This window comes from Schistocerca americana, chromosome X (assembly GCF_021461395.2).
Source record: "Schistocerca americana isolate TAMUIC-IGC-003095 chromosome X, iqSchAmer2.1, whole genome shotgun sequence".
NCBI lineage: Eukaryota > Metazoa > Arthropoda > Insecta > Orthoptera > Acrididae > Schistocerca > Schistocerca americana.
In genome coordinates this window covers 593,958,656-593,981,557 of record NC_060130.1, presented here as the reverse complement: position 1 = coordinate 593,981,557, position 22,902 = coordinate 593,958,656, and the positions used below count along the sequence as shown (strand labels likewise).

At 39.8% G+C, this 22,902-nt stretch overlaps 1 protein-coding gene across 1 annotated transcript in view; it reads left to right on the top strand.

The window, feature by feature from the left end:
* Window positions 1-14,285, top strand: part of LOC124555240 (activator of 90 kDa heat shock protein ATPase homolog 1) — an 87,589-nt gene extending 73,304 nt beyond the window's left edge. Inside the window, exons 8-10 of the mRNA XM_047129100.1 lie at window positions 264-365; window positions 6,427-6,563; window positions 13,860-14,285. Coding sequence (XP_046985056.1) covers window positions 264-365; window positions 6,427-6,563; window positions 13,860-13,947 — 327 coding nt within the window. The 3' untranslated portion in view covers window positions 13,948-14,285. The remainder of the gene's footprint in view (window positions 1-263; window positions 366-6,426; window positions 6,564-13,859) is intronic.
* The last annotated feature ends 8,617 nt before the right edge of the window (window positions 14,286-22,902 follow it).

Sequence of the window (22,902 nt, the reverse complement as noted above, 5' to 3'; positions counted from 1 at the left end):
TTTTTCCCCCTAAGGTAAGTCTTTCCGCTCCCGGGATTGGAATGACTCCTTACCCTCTCCCTTAAAACCCACACCCTTTCATCTTTCCTTCTCCTTCCCTCTTTTCTGACGAAGCAACCGTTGTTTGCGAAGGCTAGAATTTTGTGTGTATGTTTGTGTTTGTGTTTGTGTGTCTATCGACCTGCCAGCGCTTTCGTTTGTTAAGTCATCTTCTTTGTTTTTTTGTATATAATCTGCTGTTCTGACATTTTTAATTGTTACAGCTAGTACAGGCATTCACCAATGGTCCTGTTGTAATGGAAGTGAAACCTGGTGGAAAATTCGAGCTCTTTGGTGGAAACATACATGGAGAATTTTTGGAGTTGGTAAGATTGTTTGAAAATAAATGTCTGTTAATATTATTCTACCAATATTACAAGAGGTTTTTATGGTGATGTAAGACAGAATTCCTGCACATCAACTGTAATGTTTTGGTCCTTCATAATTAAATTTAAATTTTTGCCTATATAGGTTTGTATAGACCAACTGTGTTACAGTAGTTTACCTGTATTATGGCTCATTCTGAAATGTCGCACTTCCTTACTTGGGAAACTACTTGAAGTATAATGACATTTTTACTAGAATGTGTAGATAACTGAATGCTTCCCTCATATCAAAATAATTTTGATTGCAATTTGTAAACAGGTCATGCCCTAAATCATGCTGTTCCAGCTAGGGAGCCTACACATGGGCAGCTGGATGCTTACGGGCAGTAGTAGGCAAACTGCTGATATGCTTACAGACAGCCAAGAGTGTCACGCATGTGCAGAAACCTTGTGACAGGGATGCTTAGCAGGAAGCCTGTACTACGTGTGCCTATCGATGAATGAGCTTGATGGGTGCTTGTTGGTGTCTGTGCCCATGGGACAGTTCTGGATTTCCTCACCCTTGGTGGTGGTGGTGGTGGTGGTGGTGGTGGTGGTGCTTGTTTAGATAAATATGAAATAAACAGTGTTACTGCCATTAAAGATAGTATTTGAGTGATGTGGTGGGCAAGTGTCGAGTTACTAGACAGTGTGTACAAAACTCATTGAAACCTTAGTAAAGAATAAATATCTATATATTTAAAGTCCCTTTCTTCCTTCTGTCTACGTTCAGGCCAGTCTCGGGAACTTCTGGGGGATATTGACATTGTTGTCATTAATAGGTAGACTGATTCTCTGGGAAGGCTTGTGTGTGTCGTGTACTGTGAGCAGCAGAAATACCTGAGTTTTCATTCATGCGCAGTAGGCAGTCACATGGACGAGGGTGATGGGAAGCGCGGAGTTGTCAGGGTTGCTCAAGGCAGTTTGTTGCCTTAGAGAAGTGGTCCAGTGAGCATCGCGTGTTCATCATTGAGACATATTTGAAAAGTGGCAGTTATATTGTTGTCACACAGTTTCGCAGACATTGTCATGTGAGTAGCCGGGGACAAATTCCATCCCGTAACATGATTAAATTTGGGGTCAAGAACTTCAGATCAACTGATTCAACATTAAAAAAAAGAGGCTAAAGGACATCCAACGTTGGTCAGAACACCGAATAACGTTGAGTGTGTGAGACAAGCAGTGCCCTTAGCTATCAGATGGGAAGCCTATTCACTTAGAATATTATTCCAATTCTAAATTCATCACATTGAGTAATAAAATTGCATTCAGTTTTGAAGACTTACTTGCAAAAAGAATCTACAGAGTGTTCTCTAAACATCAGCTAAAGAAACTGTGGATTACAGTAGGCACCAAAATATTCTATGGTATATTGAATCAAAAGCTTGAAATAACCCAGACAGACTTAACATATACAAACACAGGTATAAAATTTTAAACAAAGTGATTTAAATTATATAAGAACTTTCTTTGTTGAATGAATTTAAGAATACAAAATCGAAGTTACGTGAAATGTGTTAAGGAATGAGACTGACGTAGTTTCCTGATGGCCTCCAATATCACCCTTAATATTAATAATATTGAAATGAATGGTAAACAGAAGAGTGCATAGATCTTAATGAAACAGTTACTCAGTATCATTGAGCAGATACGCTCTCTGAGACAGTGGATATATGTTAAAGTGAAGGCAAATGCCGGAATGTTTTTTCTTTCAAAAGGGCACAGCCAGGTTCCTGCTCTGGTCTTATTTTATCCCAGCTGGTGCTTTGTCTGCTATAAACTTTTTGACAAGATGTTAGTCACCAATATTTTTATGGTATCAGTTGTTCTTTAGGTAACGCACTGAACACTTAAATCACAAAGAGGAAGTTGGAAGTAAATGTCAGAAGCAATAAACTGCAAATTGTACCTATTGTTCGATATTGAAGAGTTACTCATTGAGGTCCCCTCGTGTTGTATTTTGGATCTCTTGAATGTTTCTGATTTATGCTAATGACCTGCCCACAGTGGAGTATAAAATTACTATGTCTGCTGATGACACTAGCACGGTGTCTGAAAAATTTGGCAGCTGCAGTAAATACCCAGAGGAATTAAGTGACATCGTCAACCCCTTGTTATTCTATTTAATTAGAGGAAATCCATGCTCAAGCTGTTGGAGATTACACATGTGAAATGGGTCGGAGTGACTGGCGAGACAGTTGCAATACAAGCAGACATACAGATACCTGTGACGTACACACACACACACACACACACACACACACACACACACACACACACTTAGGTCTCGAAATATAAACATAAATACAATTTTTTATATATAAACAGTACTTTAATAGAATATAATCTTCTTGGGGTTCTTCATGTGTGACTTCTTCAGGAGAAACGTAATAACAAGATGCCAAAAAGTAGATAAAAAATTTAATTACGGGAAGAAATGTTCCCCCGGTATGAGTTTCCAATAGGAAAATACCTACAACTCTTAAACATTAGTAGAGGTGTTTACTTATTTGACTTGTTTTAATGATAATGTACATACTTAAACAGAGCCACATCAGACATAAAAAATTATGCCTCGAGTATTTTTCTCGTGATTGGAAAAGAGGTAAACATCTGATTTTAACACTCAATTTCACCCATTTCCTCATTGTATTAAAGGACGTGTTTGGGCTCCCTTGCTGTTCTAAACTCTTTGATATGTTTTCCACCATTTCTCTGCTTTAGTATTTCATTGATATCGTACAAATGTCACGCTTCTCTTTCAGTCTCAAAGGCAGCAAATTATTATTATAACTTCTCCATAAAAATTCACCTTTCTGTAATATTTGTTTGGCATATTTTGCCAATTGCTATGTGCTGTCTCAATAACATTGTTTCCCTGGTCCAACTTCAAAAAGTGTTTTGAGGAGGAGTACTAATTGTCAACAAAATAAGTATATCCCTTATTCAGTTTTGATTTTGACAAGTCCATGACAACATTATCTGAGGCACACCTATTCCAATCAGTTTTGTCTTAGCCACTATGTAATCTGAAACCACAACAAAAGCTGGTACTTGCCTCATGTAGTTCATAAATTTTTAACCCAAATATTGCTGATTTTGATGGACTAAATTGTTTGTTTGCCAAATGTTCTTACTATTTCATCAAGAATTCGTCTATACTGTCATTTTCATGTAGTGGGTAAATTTCTCATTCCAAAGGTCGACAAGTCCTGTCTTTCGATGCCAGTCAGTACTGTCAACTGTTTTGTTTTTTGCAAAAATGTAAGTCATAAACTTTTTAAAATATCAGCATTTCTACTATAAGGCTTTTAGACCAATACATTCAGATATTTGGTTTTTATGACTTCATCAAAATGCACAGTGCATGGTAAGCCTTTATTTTGTTGAAGGCAACAGGGTACCAAGTGTCATCCACTTTCTGTTTTTTCCATTTGTTGTCTATTACATGACAGGTAAAATGATTTGTTTCTGTAATTAGTATTTCCCAAAATTTTGTCATCAAACAGAACAGAAAATGGTTCTAATAATCCTGTGTGTTCAGTTAAGTAATTTGAAATTGATACTTCTATGCCAAGAGTCTCAGAATATTTCCAAATGATTTATGTGGGTTTTGCTTACTGCCAAATCCACAATACACAGGATTTAGGTATCCAATTTTCCTGTTCCCTACTGTTGCCTATAACAAAGGGTTTTGCATGCTTCTTATTTTCTACAATCATGTCACTGGATTAAACATCACTGACCATGTAAGTGCTCCTCTCTTAACATTCTGTAAGGATTTATTAAATTTTTCTTCAAAAACCATAGTACAAAACCACTAGTACACTTGATTTGTAATGTGGATTTAACAAACCGAAACCAGTTCTTGTAATGTAATGCTAAGAATTAATCCGCGATTGTAACTGACAAGTGTTTATCTCACGAGTTAGATTCGTGATGCTTATGTTTGGCCTGTTTTTGGTTCCTATGAGAGTGTCTAGTGATATGTATGTTTGGTTCACTTTGGTTTGCATGAGTCTGACTAGAGATATTAATGTTTGGTCCAAAATTGTAATCACGATTCAGACTCTTCAGAGTATAGCAAGGTATTAAGAAAGTAGTTTATTTTGTGTACTATGGATAATTTTGCATGATAAATTGTAATGACATAGAATGCGTCATATTACACAGACATCACAACTTTGTAAATACGGCTACAGGTGGTGTGAATTAGTAATTCCTACCCACCACCTTCTACATATTACAATAACAGAAATTCTTGTGCGGAATAGAAAGACTTATCAAGTACTAAGTTCATCTACATACATACTCTGCAAGCTACCATATGGTGCATGGTGGAGGGTACCATGTACCCTACTAGTGATGTCCTTTCCTGTTCCATTCACAAGAGGGGAGAACATCTGTCGATAAACCTCTGTATGAGCACGCTTTGCCAGTTGACAGCTGCGCATTCATTTTTGAACTGAGAGCTCAACACTCGCTGCTTCCTCAGCATTATTACACCAGAGTAAGTCTTTTCCGTCATTAAGCCATTTGCTTGGCGCATACATCTCCAAAGCACAATTTAAAATCAGTTTAAACTTTGCCCATAATTCCTCTACATCTGTCATATTCGAATTAAATGATGTCAATTCATTGTCTAAGTGGAATGTTAACTACTGCATATCTGCATTTTCTAGCATAAATACACTCCTAGCCTTCTTGATCGATTTATTAACTAGTAAAAATTGTCATTATATCATCACAATCACTAACTCCTTTTTCTATACTGACACTGTTAAGGTAAGGTCTGTTCATAGCTACAAGGTCTAAAATATTTTCAATGGGTGTGGGTTGTCTAACTAGTGGTTAAAGACAATTTTTGGAAAATCTGTTTAAGTACTTCAAAACAATGTCTATACCACCTGCAGTGAATCCATAGGTGGCCCAGTCTACACTTCTTGGATTAGTCACCTCCAACAAATATTGCATGACCTGTGTCTTCACTAATTCTTAGGACTGCAAACTGGAACATCATATTCTTCACACATTGCTAGAACTGAACTTTGCTGATTTTGGCCTTTGACTACTTGGTTGCATTGGTAACCAGAAGTCTACAAGACATCATTTTGTTTATGTACGGTCAATTATATGTTGGTAATTATTTGTTAGGGGAATTTCTCACTTTTACAAATTTAATCAGTTTGGAAAAGTTAACACTGCTTCACAATACACAATTTATAATTAACCCTAATCTCTATGGAAGCAGTGCAAATGTCCATGACACACCACAGACACGTGAATGACATTCACAAAGAATTAACACCTCTTTTGCACCAATGACAAGTTTGCAGATAACAATATTTTAAAGTCTCTTCCCATAAAGCTCAAATGCTTGAAAAATAGGGAATCCAGTTTCAAATTGCTGTTTAAACAGTCCATGTATGATACTGCAATTGTGAGCTTACAAAATAAATATTTTTTCATAAAGTTTCATATATGCCCCCCCCCCCCCCCCCCCCCCACACACACACACTTCCCCCATCCTCCTTCCCTAACTGCCAACGTGTTCATGAATGAGCCATGCAATCATTATATAGTTGTCATACATGTGTTACTGTACTGATATTTTCAAATGCTCGTGTTCTAGTACTGTTTGTAATAAAATAGCATATTTAAAGATTTGTCTGGTCAAGCATTGCTTTGTTGTAAAAGTAAATTTTTGTGATAATTGTACTAACACATTAGACTTCTGGGCAAATCATTGTTAAATAAAATGAAATTTAACATACAACCACTTGCAGTGCTGCTAATTTCCAGGCATAATTTGGCAGTTGGAGGGTGGCATTAGTGCAGTGAATGTGTAACTAAATATTATTCATCTTCTGTTAATTTTCAGATTGTTGTACTTCTACTGCATTTGTTAAGAAAATAATTTTAATGAAACATTTTTGTGCAGGCTAATACAGGTGCAATGCAAAGGAAACAGTTGCATTGCCATTATGCCATATTATTTTATGGAACTGATGTGTGTTCACAGGTTCCTAATGCTAAGATCTGTCAGAAATGGAGGTTCAAGGGATGGCCCGATGGTCATTTCTCAGACGTCACAATGGACATAGAGGAGCTATCGGACTGTACGGAGGTGAAACTGGTACAGAAGGATGTGCCAGAAAGGTTATTATTGTTGTTGTTGTTGTTGTTATTATTATTATTATTATTATTATTATTATTATTATTATTGGTGGCGGCGGCGGCGGTGGTGGTGGCGGTGGTGGTGGGGGTGGTGGTGGTGGTGGGGATTCTGCCACCATATAAAGTAACTTCGTGGTTTTTATTTCTTGTAGGGTGTCTATTCTACCAAAAGATGGTCTACAGAATTATCCTGCAGCATTTGACATGTTATATCAGTCTTCGCTTGACATATTTAGTAACAGTGCTTGAATGGTACTCAATTTAGATTTTGCCACTAATATCCCAGTATAGTTGCTGTGTTCATTTTGGCATAATTAAAATGCCTTCTGGTGCACTTTAATAACTCTGTCAATCATTTATTCTGATTGCAAACGGTAATATGGTCCATCACTGTTACAAATTGTTGAAGTGATGCCTCTTTCTGTCAGTTTGATTCCATAAAGTGTTTCCATTATATGAATATTTTTCGTGCCTAAAATGTTTATATTGTTGTCACATTAGATCGAAATGATACCTTAAGCATTTTCCATTGTTGTACTCAGATGCTGGCTGTGGGCAGTGTTGTATCCTCGGTAATCAGCTGAATTACATAATGACGATGTCTTGTAGAGACTAATGAGCTGACATACTTTACACAAGAGTATCGTGATCTGTGGTGAAGCAATATACAGTGAAACCCCACTTATACACTTTTCAAGAGACTTCAAAAAAATGGTGTAAAATGTGGGAAATATAGTTTTAAGCTGTAAAAGTTGTGTATATGATACCCCCCTTGCACTTTATGTATGATATACACTCCTGGAAATTGAAATAAGAACACCGTGAATTCATTGTCCCAGGAAGGGGAAACTTTATTGACACATTCCTGGGGTCAGATACATCACATGATCACACTGACAGAACCACAGGCACATAGACACAGGCAACAGAGCATGCACAATGTTGGCACTAGTACAGTGTATATCCACCTTTCGCAGCAATGCAGGCTGCTATTCTCCCATGGAGACGATCGTAGAGATGCTGGATGTAGTCCTGTGGAACGGCTTGCCATGCCATTTCCACCTGGCGCCTCAGTTGGACCAGCGTTCGTGCTGGACGTGCAGACCGCGTGAGACGACGCTTCATCCAGTCCCAAACATGCTCAATGGGGGACAGATCCGGAGATCTTGCTGGCCAGGGTAGTTGACTTACACCTTCTAGAGCACATTGGGTGGCACGGGATACATGCGGACGTGCATTGTCCTGTTGGAACAGCAAGTTCCCTTGCCGGTCTAGGAATGGTAGAACGATGGGTTCGATGACGGTTTGGATGTACCGTGCACTATTCAGTGTCCCCTTGACGATCACCAGTGGTGTACGGCCAGTGTAGGAGATCGCTCCCCACACCATGATGCCGGGTGTTGGCCCTGTGTGCCTCGGTCGTATGCAGTCCTGATTGTGACGCTCACCTGCACGGCGCCAAACACGCATACGACCATCATTGGCACCAAGGCAGAAGCGACTCTCATCGCTGAAGACGACACGTCTCCATTTGTCCCTCCATTCACGCCTGTCGCGACACCACTGGAGGCGGGCTGCACGATGTTGGGGCGTGAGCGGAAGACGGCCTAACGGTGTGCGGGACCGTAGCCCAGCTTCATGGAGACGGTTGCGAATGGTCCTCGCCGATACCCCAGGAGCAACAGTGTCCCTAATTTGCTGGGAAGTGGCGGTGCGGTCCCCTACGGCACTGCGTAGGATCCTACGGTCTTGGCGTGCATCCGTGCGTCGCTGCGGTCCGGTCCCAGGTCGACGGGCAAGTGCACCTTCCACCGACCACTGGCGACAACATCGATGTACTGTGGAGACCTCACGCCCCACGTGTTGAGCAATTTGGCGGTACGTCCACCCGGCCTCCCGCATGCCCACTATACGCCCTCGCTCAAAGTCCGTCAACTGCACATACGGTTCACGTCCACGCTGTCGCGGCATGCTACCAGTGTTAAAGACTGCGATGGAGCTCCGTATGCCACGGCAAACTGGCTGACACTGACTGCGGCGGTGCACAAATGCTGCGCAGCTAGCGCCATTCGACGGCCAACACCGCGGTTCCTGGTGTGTCCGCTGTGCCGTGCGTGTGATCATTGCTTGTACAGCCCTCTCGCAGTGTCCGGAGCAAGTATGGTGGGTCTGACACACCGGTGTCAATGTGTTCTTTTTTCCATTTCCAGGAGTGTATGTACATAACAGTCATCAAAAGACTTGTCAGGGACTTTTTTAAATTATCCAATAGAGGTTTGTTAGCTAATAAAAACTGCTGATGTAACTGGAATTGATAACTGTCTGGGAAGTGGAAACATTTGACTTAATTTCAAACATCATAATCGATGCTTTTGGAAAGCCTGCAGCTGTCATTCATTATTTAAATAATGAAATACTGCACTAGTTACGTATTTTTTCATGCTTAGCACGACGCGTTTCAAGAATTTTTCTCATTGTCAAGTGCAAATATTTAAAAAAGTATTTTGTATAGTGTTTGAATATGTGTTGTTCTGTGTCTCTTGCACTTTACTCACCTTTTTGAGGTTATCTGGTACTGTGCCTCATCAGTTACAGAGAAGACTACACACACACACACACACACACACACACACACACACACAAAATTGTTTGTTTGTGTAACATCACAAAAAATACATACGTAAATACTACACTTGACAATGAGAATAAATTCTCGAAACACATTTTGCTCAGCACGAATACAATACGTAACTGGTGATGTGTTTACACTAAAAACATTTGAGCAACACAAAGTGAATGACAGTGTCAACTACCGCTCCACGTGGCCATATGCCAAAACGTGCTAAATATGGTTCGACAAAGGTGTCACGATGATCACAATCATCACGAAAGTGCATTTGCGCGGTGGAGACAGTTTAAAAATGGTTGATTGGTCATGATATCTTGATTCGAACGAACCTAGTTACTCCCATCAGCCACCATGCCACCTAGAGCTTGGCAGTGGCGGGAGATACGGCACAAATTGGTACAAAGTTTACTCGTTTACCTGTTCAAATCCTCTGAATAGAGCACCCTGGTGTCAAGAAAATGTTTATAAACACTACTGGACGGCCAACATTATACCAGCATCATATTTTCTCCACAAACATTTTTTCGTAATGCATAAATCGCGGGAAAATTGTAAATATTTTGATGCAAAACCAGATGCAAATTAACATTGTGGGCATAGGAAATTTGATGGGACTGATAAAAAATGTTGTAAACAGCGGTAAAATGTTAATTCTGGGAACAGAAAAGTGGGGTTATACTGTGTGTACACACTCCCATCTTGTTTGAAAGTATACTCAGTCTACACATATGTAGTTGTGCAGAGCTCTTGTCATCCACTCCAGAAGAGAGCAATTTCAAATATGTTGATATGTGGAACTACAGTAATGTCCAGCAAATCCTACCTGAATAGCAAGCTCAAATATCTAAAAAATGTATTCAGAAGAAATGACTGGTGAATGAGACAATATAATTGTAACCTTGAAGAAAAAGGCTAGGTGTTCAACCATCACAAGATGGTGATGTGCTCCTGCCTTTGTGGGTTTCATCCATTAAAATGGAATGCTTTACTACGACGACGACGACTACTACTGCGACACGGTGAACATAACCAGAGCTTTTATAAATGTGTGGTACATGCTATTGTCTTCAGTGTGCTCTTTCTTATTTTCTGTTTACTGAGAATATCCTTAGTGTTGTTCAGGTCCCCCCCCCTCTCTCTCCCCCTCCCTCCCTCTCTCTCCCCCTCCCTCCCTCTCTCTCCCCCTCCCTCCCTCCCTCCCTCCCTCCCTCCCCACTAACACTATTCATTTCAGATAATAACCCCCCCCCCCCCTCCCCTCCCATGGGATTCACATATCTTTTTTATGAGCAAGTGCTCGGCTGTCACAGGACTCTGCCCCATGCAGCACTACTTCCCTTTTGAGCTGCATGTTCATTCTCCTACTACAATTTGTTCCCCTCCGACACTCCTTTGGATGGTCTGCTCGGTACCAACCATGTTTGGATTTGGTTTATGATTTTGGACATTCACTTATGTCGTACAGCACTTCAATCCGTCACTACATTTTCTCCTTTGCTGAGTTTGACCTACCATTCCTCTTCCAAATTTTACAGAAGTGCGGTTTGTGCAGGGAAGGGTGCCGAATGTGGTGTACATTCCACTTTTTGTGCCTTTCTGCTTTTTTTTATCCTTCTTTTCTGGCAGGAGTAATACATGGTAGTCATTCTGTTGTGGGGATTAAATACCTTAATGGTGGTACCCATCTTACTACGTGGAGATCACGCAGTCAGTGTCCGCACAGGTAACTCCCTGCATATGGCAAGGAGTATGTGCCTGTTGGGACTCCAGGCAGTGGGTACCTGGTCAGGTGGCCATTGATGTGGTTGTGTGACGCTTATGGAGAGAGCCTCCATTTGGAGTGGATGGCACCAAGGTAAGTGGCTTGTAAATGAAGTGGCTCAGACTTTTTTCTGCTTGTGGCTTCACAGCCCTGCAGTCTGTCGTCCAGAGAGCCTCCCAAGAACATCAGGCTCTTGACTCTCCACCTTTTCAGGAGATTAGGAAGAAATATGATTGTTCGCATACTATATGTATGACATTTTCTACATCGATGACAATGTCATAATATCTCGTGACAGTACCCTCACCCTCCTGCGCCTTCTACATCTGACCCTTGGGGCTGCTCACCTACCTCGCTTCCCTGGTGGTTGGCGACCTTCCTACTACCGTTAAGCCCCAGTTTGAGAAGCAACACACCTTCAGTAACCCTCATCAGGAAGGAGTCCCTCAGGACTCTTTCCTTCTGGAGTCTGCGGACCTGCAACCGGATACCATTCAGTGACTGAAGGAGCCACATGTTGCTGGCCATAGGCAGACAGCAGTATATGTTTGAGACTTTACAAGGATCTGATCCTGTCCCATCTTTGTTATGTGAATGTGGCATATGTCTCGGCCTTGCTTGCAGCATTGTAGAGGCTCAACCCGAGTCACGATCGAAGTTAGCATACAATTTCTCTGCTCTGAAATCACTTCCCCCACTGTCATCTTTTGTCTTGGAACAGTCACTTACGCCCAAATGTCGTGGGATGTGACTCAACCTGCCCTTTTGACTGAACACACTGCTAATACCATGGTTTTTCATCGCATGTTCCTGGCCATTCTTCATGAATTTCTGGTTTCAGAACTGGTAATACACTGAAGGCTCTAAGGTCAATGGATGAACTGGTTTTGCCTACATGCGGGGTGCAGTAGACTATGCTCCCTGCTGAAGGGATGCACTGTATTCACCACAGAATTGGTGGCCCTCACTCGAGCCCTCAGTCTTGTTCGTTCTTGAACAGGCAAGATGTTCTTAATCAGCAGTGACTCCCAGAGTAGTCTTCAGACTATTGACCAGTGCTACCCTCAAAACCCATAGTTTTGTTATCCAGAATCTCCTTCCTGATATCCATCAAACTGGATGGTCGCTTGCCTTTTTCTGGTCCTCGGGTCACGTTGGAATTCCAGGGAACGAACATGCTGACCAGTTAGCTATCGGAATGCCAACTTTGGAGATGATGGAATCAGACCTATAGACAACTCTATGCCATCAGTTTTTGGAGGCTTGGAACACAAATTGGTGTGCCCAGTTTCTCTGAACAAACTGCAAGCAATAAAGGGGACCATGACCATGACATGTGGCAGCTTTCCCTTTGTGCTCCTCACAACGAATAGACCCCATTGTTGGTGCAGTGCCCATCTGATGGTGGCCCACAGCCTTCTGGATTTGACCACCTTCTGATAGAATGTTAAGCTTGCTGACATGCTGTCTCCGGGTGCTACTGGATGATGCCAGAGCAGCTGATCTGGTTTTGTGTGTTACTTATGTAGGTGGTTTCCACTCTCCTCTGTGAGGTAGGCCACATTAGCCCCATCAGCCACTTGAGGCATTAAAGAGGTGTATTGTCACCTGCTGTGACCCAGGGGGAGCCATGGCTGCTCTTGCTTGGTGCTCCAGCCTGGCTCCTGCTCATCCTAATTATTCTTCTTATTCTTTTACATCTGCCATTGGTTAAATGTCTCATCCCCATTGTTCTCCTTGTTGAGATTTTACGAACTTGTCTGCGTTGCTAGCTTTCTTGTGCTAATGGAGAGAGAAGATGGTTGGATGCAGAGAATCTCTCTCCCATTGCATAACATGCCCTGAGGACCTCAACCTGCTTTCTGGGTGGAGCAACTTGCCCAAATTCACCCTTTTACCCCTCTCTCACTTCTACTTTCTTCTACCTCTTGGTATTATTGAATCTTGATCAGTCAGTTTCATCAGGATTTGTCTTGGGTGTCCTTTCTATCTGAGGACTCTTCCTGGCTTGATGAATAAAGAATGAATGGACTCATAACATGATAGTTTGATCGCTTTAACTCCATCAATCCAATCCAATTAGATTATACCACATGGTCCTCTACTTTCAGGCTTATTTTGTTTTGACTATATAATCTTTAGCTTCATGGTTTGTGAGAATGTGGTGTAAATTCCAGCACATTTTCTGAGACTAGAATTTGCATTTTTGCAGTGGAAGCAGTGACACTGACAGAAGGGCTCCTCAGCCTTCAAGGTTTTTCATTCCCAACCAAAAGTTTTTTAAAATAAAAACTGATTTGCAACTTTGAAAGCAGTGTTAATTTGATTTCACGTACTTTGTTTATTTTTATGACAAGTAGAAGACTGAAGTGAAAAATGGGCTGTCTATGCAACACTTCTCCCACTATTGAACGAAAATATTCTGTAACTGAAGGTATTGCAGATATGAAAGTGTGGACTGGTTTAAGTAGATAAAACTTTTGGTTTTGAAATGTGTGATTTTGGGTATGATATGTGAGACTGCTCAAATAATGAAACCTTACAAACAATAAAAGTACTTTATAATTGGTTTTCAGTCACTTCACTGTATATTCACCTCTCGCTTCATACCATTCATGGTTAATAAATCCCCAAGTATTCAAGAGTAAAATTCATTTTTTTTCCAAATATTCTACTTTTTAGTTAAAGGGATTCCTGAAAATAACATGTTGCACAAGAATTAATTGCCTATTGTGTGGTACAAAGTATGTTTTAAATAGTTTCGTATCTACCTTCTCATTTCTAGTAATAACTTTGGTTCTAGTTAATATAATGAAAGAACTTAGCTGTAAAAGTTAAGTCACTTACTACTTTGGTGGCTGAATTAATGTTACTATTTTGTTTTCAGTGAAATGGATACTACTAAAGAAAACTGGAATCGGTACTACTGGGATGCTATGAGGAAAACATTTGGATTTGGAGCATTCTTCGTGTGACTGGTGGATATTAATCACAAAGTTTGCAGGAGGAACTGACCATTCATGCATTCTTTTTTTTTTTATTATTTAATCTTTAGAGACTCATCAGTTGTGTGTTAAATCTTGTGAGCAATAATAACTGGTACCCTGTTGTGTTGCGCTACAATTTATATGAAACTATTGCGAGTGTGTTAAGTTATTGTTGCTTGAGGACATTATTAGTATTTGTATTCGGACTGGTTGGCTTGTAGGTTGCAGCCTTCTACGAGAAGAAAACAAATGTTTGCAGAACGTACTGTTGTGTGTTTAATTGTAATATACGACATTCATCATAAGAATAAACCTCATGTAAACAATATACTATGTATTGTTCCACATTTGCTGGAACTTCATTGGATTTCGTTTCACGTGGAATTGAAGCCAAGCTGTCTTAAAGTACAGTCGAGTACAATAATGAGGATACATTATATGCTGCATGGTACGCATACATCGACTCGGTGATAATACGCGACAACAGCTTTACTGGCACATTTAACATGGGCAGCACTGCCCAGCCACCTGGCCTAACTAACCTGCAGTGATGTGGACAGTTGCAGTAAAGATGTAAAAAGAGATGAGCAGAGAGCAATGTAGCTTTGAATGTCATTTAATTTTAAAACAGAAGGAAATAATGACTACGAAGTCTTTCGCGACGGAGTCCTTGCATAAAAAGTTCTCGGTTTACTTGCCGCGTCAAATTTGGATAAAATCCCAAGCGCGCAAACAAAATCTATGGATATAGAGGCCGCCACCTCAGTACGCATCGGTTTCACCGTGACGTCATCCAGCCAATGAGAAGCCGTCCACTGCTTATAAAAGCGGAAGCCTCACCGGTCCACGACAGTCAGTTTTACCCCTGACGAAGATGACGGAGGTAGTCATCGAAAGCTTGGGATTTTATCCAAATTTGATGCGGCAAGTAAACCGAGAACTTTTTATGCAGAAGGAAATAATGGTAAAACTCGAGCAATACACATCTTAGGTGATCTGATGCTCACGATCTTAGCAAACATAGTATTGTAATTAAAAACAAGAGTGATGAAAATTCCTTACTTTAACAAGGGTAATTTTTCTCCTTGAACTATGTGTGGTGTAAAAGCGTTCTGCTGGGAGTTAACGATGTAGTTAAATATTGAAGCCACTGAAGATATTACTGTCAGTTGCCTGATAATCTTGAACTCCCTCCATATCGAACTCCAAGGAATACAGTACTGCTACATTGATGATCAGGTGATCAGCAACAGAATGTCGGGCGACCAAAAAGTCCCCATGTCCTCCTACTCCTCTTCTTCTATGTTCTGTTCTGCATTTCGCCATCATTTGGCAGCAACGTGTCAGGTAGCTTCGTGAATTAATTCTAGTACGTTTGGCAGCTTAAATACCTTATTTTTCGCAACAAATCCGTTAACTGAACTCCAGATCAATTCTATTTACTCCAGATTGCAGTGTTAAGGTGACAACCGTTAAAATGCAGCATTAGTACAGTGTGGTAGTTGATATGAAAATTGCTGTTTTCCATGTTTCAATGATGCTTATCACTCTGGCTTGTGAGAGACCACATCTGTCCTACAAAACAATGGGCATATTCAAACAAAGAATATCTGATTTTTCATTTTTCTCCAAAAAAATTGTGATTTTTTTTATTTCTTAACTTCAACAATATTTAAAAATCTTTCATAAAATATCGATAATTAAGATTGTGCATTTGCAATGAAAACCAGAATTTTGCATGTGCTATGTAATTAGTAGGGACCAGAAAATGTAGCACCTATGTTTTGCAAAATTCGCGTATATTTTTGTCAAGATTTGCAACTGTTTTCTTTATTTGTAAATGATTAGAGGCACACATTTAAAAGGCTGTTGTGCTACATGAATGAAGACAAATAAATTATTAGTTCTTTAAAACTACTATTGAAAAAGGTGCTGATTGGGAACTTTTTGACTGGAATGTCTGTTTTTGCAAAAACTTACACCTTTTTCTTCTGAAATGACCTTTGCTTTCTTCGTTTGGGTGTATTTAAGCTTTCAAAACTGGCTGTTCTGTTGAAAAGCAGCACCATTTTCCCACCAGTTACGTGAATGCATCTCCGAGATAAGTTGTTTCAGGACCTTATTTGTCTTTTCCTGCCCAATTTGAAGATTGAAAAATCTGCAGATTACTAATTTTGACCTTTTATGGGCTTTCATAGTCCTGCTTGACAATCACTAGCTAGAACTGGCAAACACTTAGCTTAGAAATAGAACTGAAAGAACAGCAACTTGATTTTAGCATTAGGGGAAGAATTCCAGTGCCATCAAAAAATGTTATAGATTTTGTTTCCCAGTCGCTATAGTGCAGTGGGCAGGAGTTATAGGCTATAGTCGCAGATGGCCGCAAGTGTAAACGGAACAGAATGTTTCTCACCAAATGAGGAGTGCTGGTGCAGGGAAACAAGCCACGCCTCCATTTCACTGGGCAACAGCCTCCAACAGAACTGGTACATTGTCACAGAGATGGCCCAATCTCTTCTGGTGTTGTTAAGGTTGTAATTGGAAGACTTGATGGACCAGGATTAGTCACCTATTTCAAAAGAAGAAAAGAAAACGATGAGCAACACTCAACACAAAGCATTTGGGGGCAGCTATCGTGCAATGGATTGTTGAAGTGAGCAGAGTATTGTTAACAATGTAGTTCAGGCCCAATCTCTAGCGGTATTAGATGCAACTACAGTTAAAAACATCCGCCACCTAATTTGCCACGTTAAAACTGTCCGCATTATACTATCTTTCGAGCTATAGGTAACAAATGTATACGTTTCTTTCTTGTAAAATGCTAGGTCCCATCACTGAGTACTACATTGCATTACGCGACATGCCTTAAACAGACCATTCAACCGCCCACAACTGGCATGCCATCAGATCATTGAGCGCATTGATACATCATTGAGTTCATACACTTCATTTTGCAAGTACGTTCTTGCGCTCATTACCTTCCCAAATTGGGCTTTGCCAGATGATTTAAAATGCCAGTAACTGCTTACATTGCCTGTATTATACGCAGAAAATAAAACTATTTCGAACTATCTCCGATAAATAGCTCATGTGGTTTCATTTCACTATGAAACAGTCGATTACATAATTTTGTTTTTTCACATTTTGAGGCAGCGTTCACATCTATTTTGCATTTATCGTAAAATGCAAATTTTTCTGGTCCTTAGTAATTAGAAAATAAAAGACGTGCATTTTTCTTGGAAAAAATGATGGTTAAGGATGAGTTAATTACCCTATATTTGATGAATTCCATGTTTAAATGATTTAGGTATTCAAACTGAAAAAAAAAGTTGTAGACCACAACAGGTTTTGATCTGCTGCCAGCTTTGACGCTATTGAATACACCACACATAAATTAAATTACTCTCCCTTATATTTATTACATAGTGTTTCACAAAAAAAGTCAGATGGATTTTCTCTGTAATCTTGCGAAAAACATTAAGAGCTACTAGTTTCTAGCCATTAACGATGTTCCATACACATTTCACTATGAAGCAAGAAGCAATGTAACCCATTTCCACGGTACATACGAACGACGATACAACCAGAGACTGTGACTGTACCTGATTTTTGAAGTAAAAATTGCATAGCTAAAGTGTGATTCAGTAAAAACATCGATGGCTGTTAATACATCAGAATGTCTTAGTTTCTTTTACAGTGGCATAGTAATAAAATTTCTAATACACAAGTTGGACCTACTTCGAAGAGCGAACAACGCCAGTGTAAGAGAGCTACAGCTGCTGACAAATTGTCGCATTTGTGTCTGTTTACATCAGATTTATTCTTATGATGAATGAAGTATAGATTATTTCTGTTGTGTAATGTTATGTTTGCTGCCTTGCTGCTGGTGATAACGTTCCATTTGCAAGTACTTAAGTCAGTAAAATGTTGGTAAGTGATAAGATGTTCCTCAAACACTATACAGTGTATATTGTTTTGCCACAATATCTACAGTAGTTTTGTATTAATGTCTGAAAGTATCTTCCATGACCTAGCCAATGACGCTAACTTGAAGGAATTTCCTTAAGATGCAAAAATGATCATGGGCAAAGGAATGCAAACATTGAACGTGTCACAAATTGTACAAAACTTGAAAACCTGTAATAATACCTGTAAGGTAATTTAATACAGATACATGCGGTAAATGAAATAAACTGCTTGTTGATTTGTAAATGATACAGGGTGTTGATTTATGAAGAAGATCTAAAACATCAGTCATCCAAAATGTGAAAGTTTTGAAAGCCAGAACATACATGTTCAATTATGTTTTAGATATTGACACATTGCTCTCCCACCCCCTTCTCATTTATTACTGAATGTGGTATTAAAATTCTTTGTTTATGCCTTTTCTGTAGAATTTAGGGTAGTAAAATATCGAATTTAAAATTAAATGACTTGTGTATTTTATTTTAATCTCAGGCATGATGTTTTAAAAATTTTATCGTTCTGTAAGCAATTTTTGTTTCTACCTTATGGGATAAATCTAAAATTATGAAATGAAATGATCATATGGCATTGATGGCCAGGAGGCCCCATTTGGGTTCAGGTGCCAAGTGCAAGTCTTATTTCAGTCGGCATCACATTGGTTGACTTGTGGCTGATGATGAGTATGAAATGATAACACAACACACCCTTGTCATGGCAATAAATGCATTAACATTCTAAAATTATAATGTTAATGAATTTATTGCCATGACAGTGGTGTGTTAATGCTGACATGTTAAACTCATCTATACCAACCAGTAACAATAAGAAAGTTGAGAGGAAGAAATCAAAAAGACAGTGGTATGTTCAGTGATTATCAGGCTCTGAAGGTAGGTTTCAGATTTGTTAAACTGCCTTCCAAAGTGTTTTGGGTGTCTGCAGTGACTGAATAATGCATGTGTGTAATTTCTTGAAAGAAGGTATATCTCCACAAGATAAAAGTGGAAAATGACCTGGAAGTGGAAAACCAGTGTACTTAATAGTGGAAAGAAAAATTGCATAAATTCATTTTCAGTCAAGAAACCACATTATACCTGAGCTGAGGAGTAGGTGCCGCAGAGTGCAGGTGGAGAAGAGTGAAGATGCAGAAATGCTGTAGGAAAGGGAAAATAAAGCAAGCTAAGTATGTTTTTTAAGCAGAGCAGGTGATGGGTTCCAGCAGTATGATGCTAAGTACGCTTAAAAACAGAGTAAGACAACCCTGTGTGACAGGTTAAACACCGATAACAATCAGCACAGAGGGACACCAAAGTTTATATATGAAAGAATCTTAACTTCTGTATGGCAAAAAACTAGTTTTAAGACAGCTTAGTTAAAATTGTTGGTACAGTACTTGTTTTAAATTTGAAACAGGAATAGGATGACAGAGTGCATCTCTGTGTTGACTTTCAGCACATGTAAGGTTCCAAAAATGCTGGCCATCTGTTTTAGGAATTTGTTGTCCTCATAAAAACCACAACAGACGCTTCAAAACGAAAATTTCAATACCTAAGTACTGTAATTTGGACTACATACTTGTATGCTGTGTAAAACACATACTTAAGGAAAAAATTCATATTAATTTCACTGGGCATGGCTAGGAAAATTTTAGACTGAAGGGAAACGGTCTGTTCACTGGACGTAAGAATTAAAAATACAAAACTGCTTTTAACCCTTAAGAGTGGTGCCTAGAGTGGAAATAACGCAAATAAATGTTTCCAAAATGACAATGGAATTAGCTCCTGTACAGAGGAGTGGAACATCAGTTTAAAAAGTTAGATGAAAGTTCAAAATGTAATGGTCCATTGATCAGTAAGACAAACAGAATAGACACAGCAAAGAGGTTTTGCACATTCTGGATTTTACAACAAAATGAAACACTCAAAGTAAGCTTGCAAAAGGTAGCATTGTAAAAAATAAATAAAAAATAAATGGCAAACGTAATGCATTCTTTTGAAAGGCAAAACAAAATCCTTGTCAACACTAGAGATCTACATGGGAAATAACATCAAAATTCTATAACAAAGCTGAGTGATGCAAATAGCCTAATATCATCAAATGACAGACGTATACAATAGATGAGAGAGGGAACCTTTAGACGCCTCAAAATCTTCATTAACACTTAAACTCTTCACAAAATACAAGTAGACTTGCACCTGGGTCATCCTCCTTACAAAACTTTAAAAGCTGACTTACAGTTACTTAAAGATTAAGCACTATAATATAATAGTCAAGTGAGTAAGTGCATTGTCTCAAATAAATTAATAGTCACAGAAAAACTAAGACTTACTACACAGACAGTAGACAAAAGATGGTTGAAAAGGTGATGGAATAATTTCCCCATGAAGTTAGTTTTTGCTCACTGGAAGCCTATATCGTAGGAAAACTAGACCTCATTACAGCGCACAGAAGGGGAAGACAAGTTCTAGCCATTGCTGGCCTACCACCTGGCGACAGCTGTGCCAATCCACGTGTTTGCTTATACAGTGAGGTACCTCCTAACATCGTGTTGGACCTCCTTTTGCCTGGTGTGGTGCAGCAGTTTGATATGTCATGGACTCGGCAAGTCGTTCTGTGCAGAAATTTTGAGCCATGCTGCCTCTGTGGGCATCCATAATTGCGAAAGTGTTGCCAGAGCAGGAGTTTGTGCATGAACTGACCCCTCGATTATTTTCCATAAATATTCGATGGGATTCATGTCGGGCAACCTGGATGGCCAAATTATTCACTTGAATTGCTGAGAATGTTCTGACATAGCGCATTATCATCCATAAAAATTCCATTGTTTGGGAACATGAAGTCCATGCATGAATGGCTGCAGACAGTCTCAAAGTAGCTGCACATAACAATTTCCAGTCAATGACCAGTTCAGTTGGACTAAAGAAGCCAGTCCATTCCATATAAACACATTTGCCATCATTTTGAAGCCACAATTAGCTTGCACAGTGCCGTATCAACGGTCCAGTCGATGTGGTCATGAGCCCAGGATAGGCGCCGCAGGCGATGTTGTGCTGTTAGCGAACGTACTCGCGTTGGTCAACTGCTGCCATAGCCCGTTAGCTCCACATTTGACTGCGCTGCCCTAACATACATTCTTTGAAGGTCCCATATTGGTTTCTGCAGTTACTTCATGCAATGTTGCTTGTCTGTTAGCACTAACATCGCTTCGCAAATGCTGTTGCTCTGTCTTTATGTGAAGGCCGGCGACCACTGCATTGTCTATGGTTAGAGATAATGACCAAAATTTGGCTATTCTCGGTACACTCTTGACGCAGTGGATCTCAGAATATTGAATTCCAAAATGGAATGCCCCATGTGTCCTTGGCCCAACTACCATTTTCCATTCAGTCTGTTAAATCCCGTCGTTCAGCCATAATCATGTCTGAAACCATTTCACATGAATTACCTGCCCTTTTATTCCTTTTGTACGCGAGACTACGGCCATCTGCATATATGCATATCACTATTGCAAAAACACATTGTCTCAACTTGGAACTTGCTGCGCGGTAAAACAAAACACGGTTAACTGTTCTACTCTGACCTCTAGGGGTGACAGCATAAAATAGACCATTTAATAGCAGTCAGTCATCTTGTCTCATACCTGCCAGGGTAGCCAAGAGTGCTAATGCGCTGCTTCCTGGACTCTGGTAGGTGCACAGGCCCCGGATCGAATCCACCCGGTGGACTGACAACGAGGGCCAGTCTACCGGACAGCCCGGATGATTGTTTAAACAATTTAGACATTGTGTGGAATATTGTTTGTTTATTAATGGCAGTGTATGAAATATAATTTATTTATTTAGTTAAAGAATTTGTCAGGAAATTGATTGCAGTGTATGAAATATTGTTTAAGGATACAGGGTACTTTTCCGGCTCAATGTTGTGTAAAAATCAACACCTATTTCTTTCAGGCACTGTTTATAATGTGTATGTTTCACAGATTTTTTTTTTGTTGATATCAGGTAATGCAGCACACTTTCTAAACAAATTTTGAATATTTTTGAACCTGCTTAGGGTTATTAAAAAAATTATAAAGAAAAAGATGCTCCCCCCCCCCCCTCCCCCAAAAAAATGCTGCCTCAAATTGAGGTACCATATAATCCAATGTTATACATTTGAAGGAGACCAAATTTTTACCAGATATGCCTGACATGACGGATGAGGTACTAGACCTATTTAATTCCACCTATTCCTGACTCTGTCTTTCTACAGAGGCCATTCCCTGATTGCCTGTGTGGACCAATGTCCAGAAACATGGAGAAAGATGTGTACATGTTCCTACTGTCTAAGGCTGGGGGCGAAAGGAAAGCTGATACAATTTCGATATCAAAAATAGAGTGAAAAGGCAATTTTGCACTACCTTTTCAAAGTAATTGGTTAAAAAAAATTGGAAATTTATGGTTAGATCTTATGGGACCAAATTGCCGAGGTCATTGGTCCCCAAGCCTGCACACCACTTAATCTAACTTAAACTAACTTATGCTAAGGACAACACACACACACAACTATTCCCGAGGGAGGACTCGAACCTCCGAAAGGGGCAGTGGTGCGAAACTGTGACAAGGCGCCACAGACCGCATGGCCATTTAACAATTTACACCAGTCAAACAGATCGCTTAAAACACTCACCTCAATCTTATGCTGATTCTTCTTCATAATAAAACGTATTTTCAGCATTTAAGTATCGCACGCAAACATTATGCAAATCAAGAAATTAAATTTCTACCACATAGTGCAGAGCTAAATATATTCGAGGTCTTGTACGCTCCAGCATTTGAGATCACAAACACACTCCTCCACCACAATCCTCCGCTAAACATATCTGGTGGGAAAAAAAAAAAAAAAAAAGATCCTACCGATCGCACAAAGTAGCAATCTCGAGGCACGCACCATTCGCTGTCTACAGCGTAGTCCCCGTCGGCACAAGCCAGGAGAGAGACC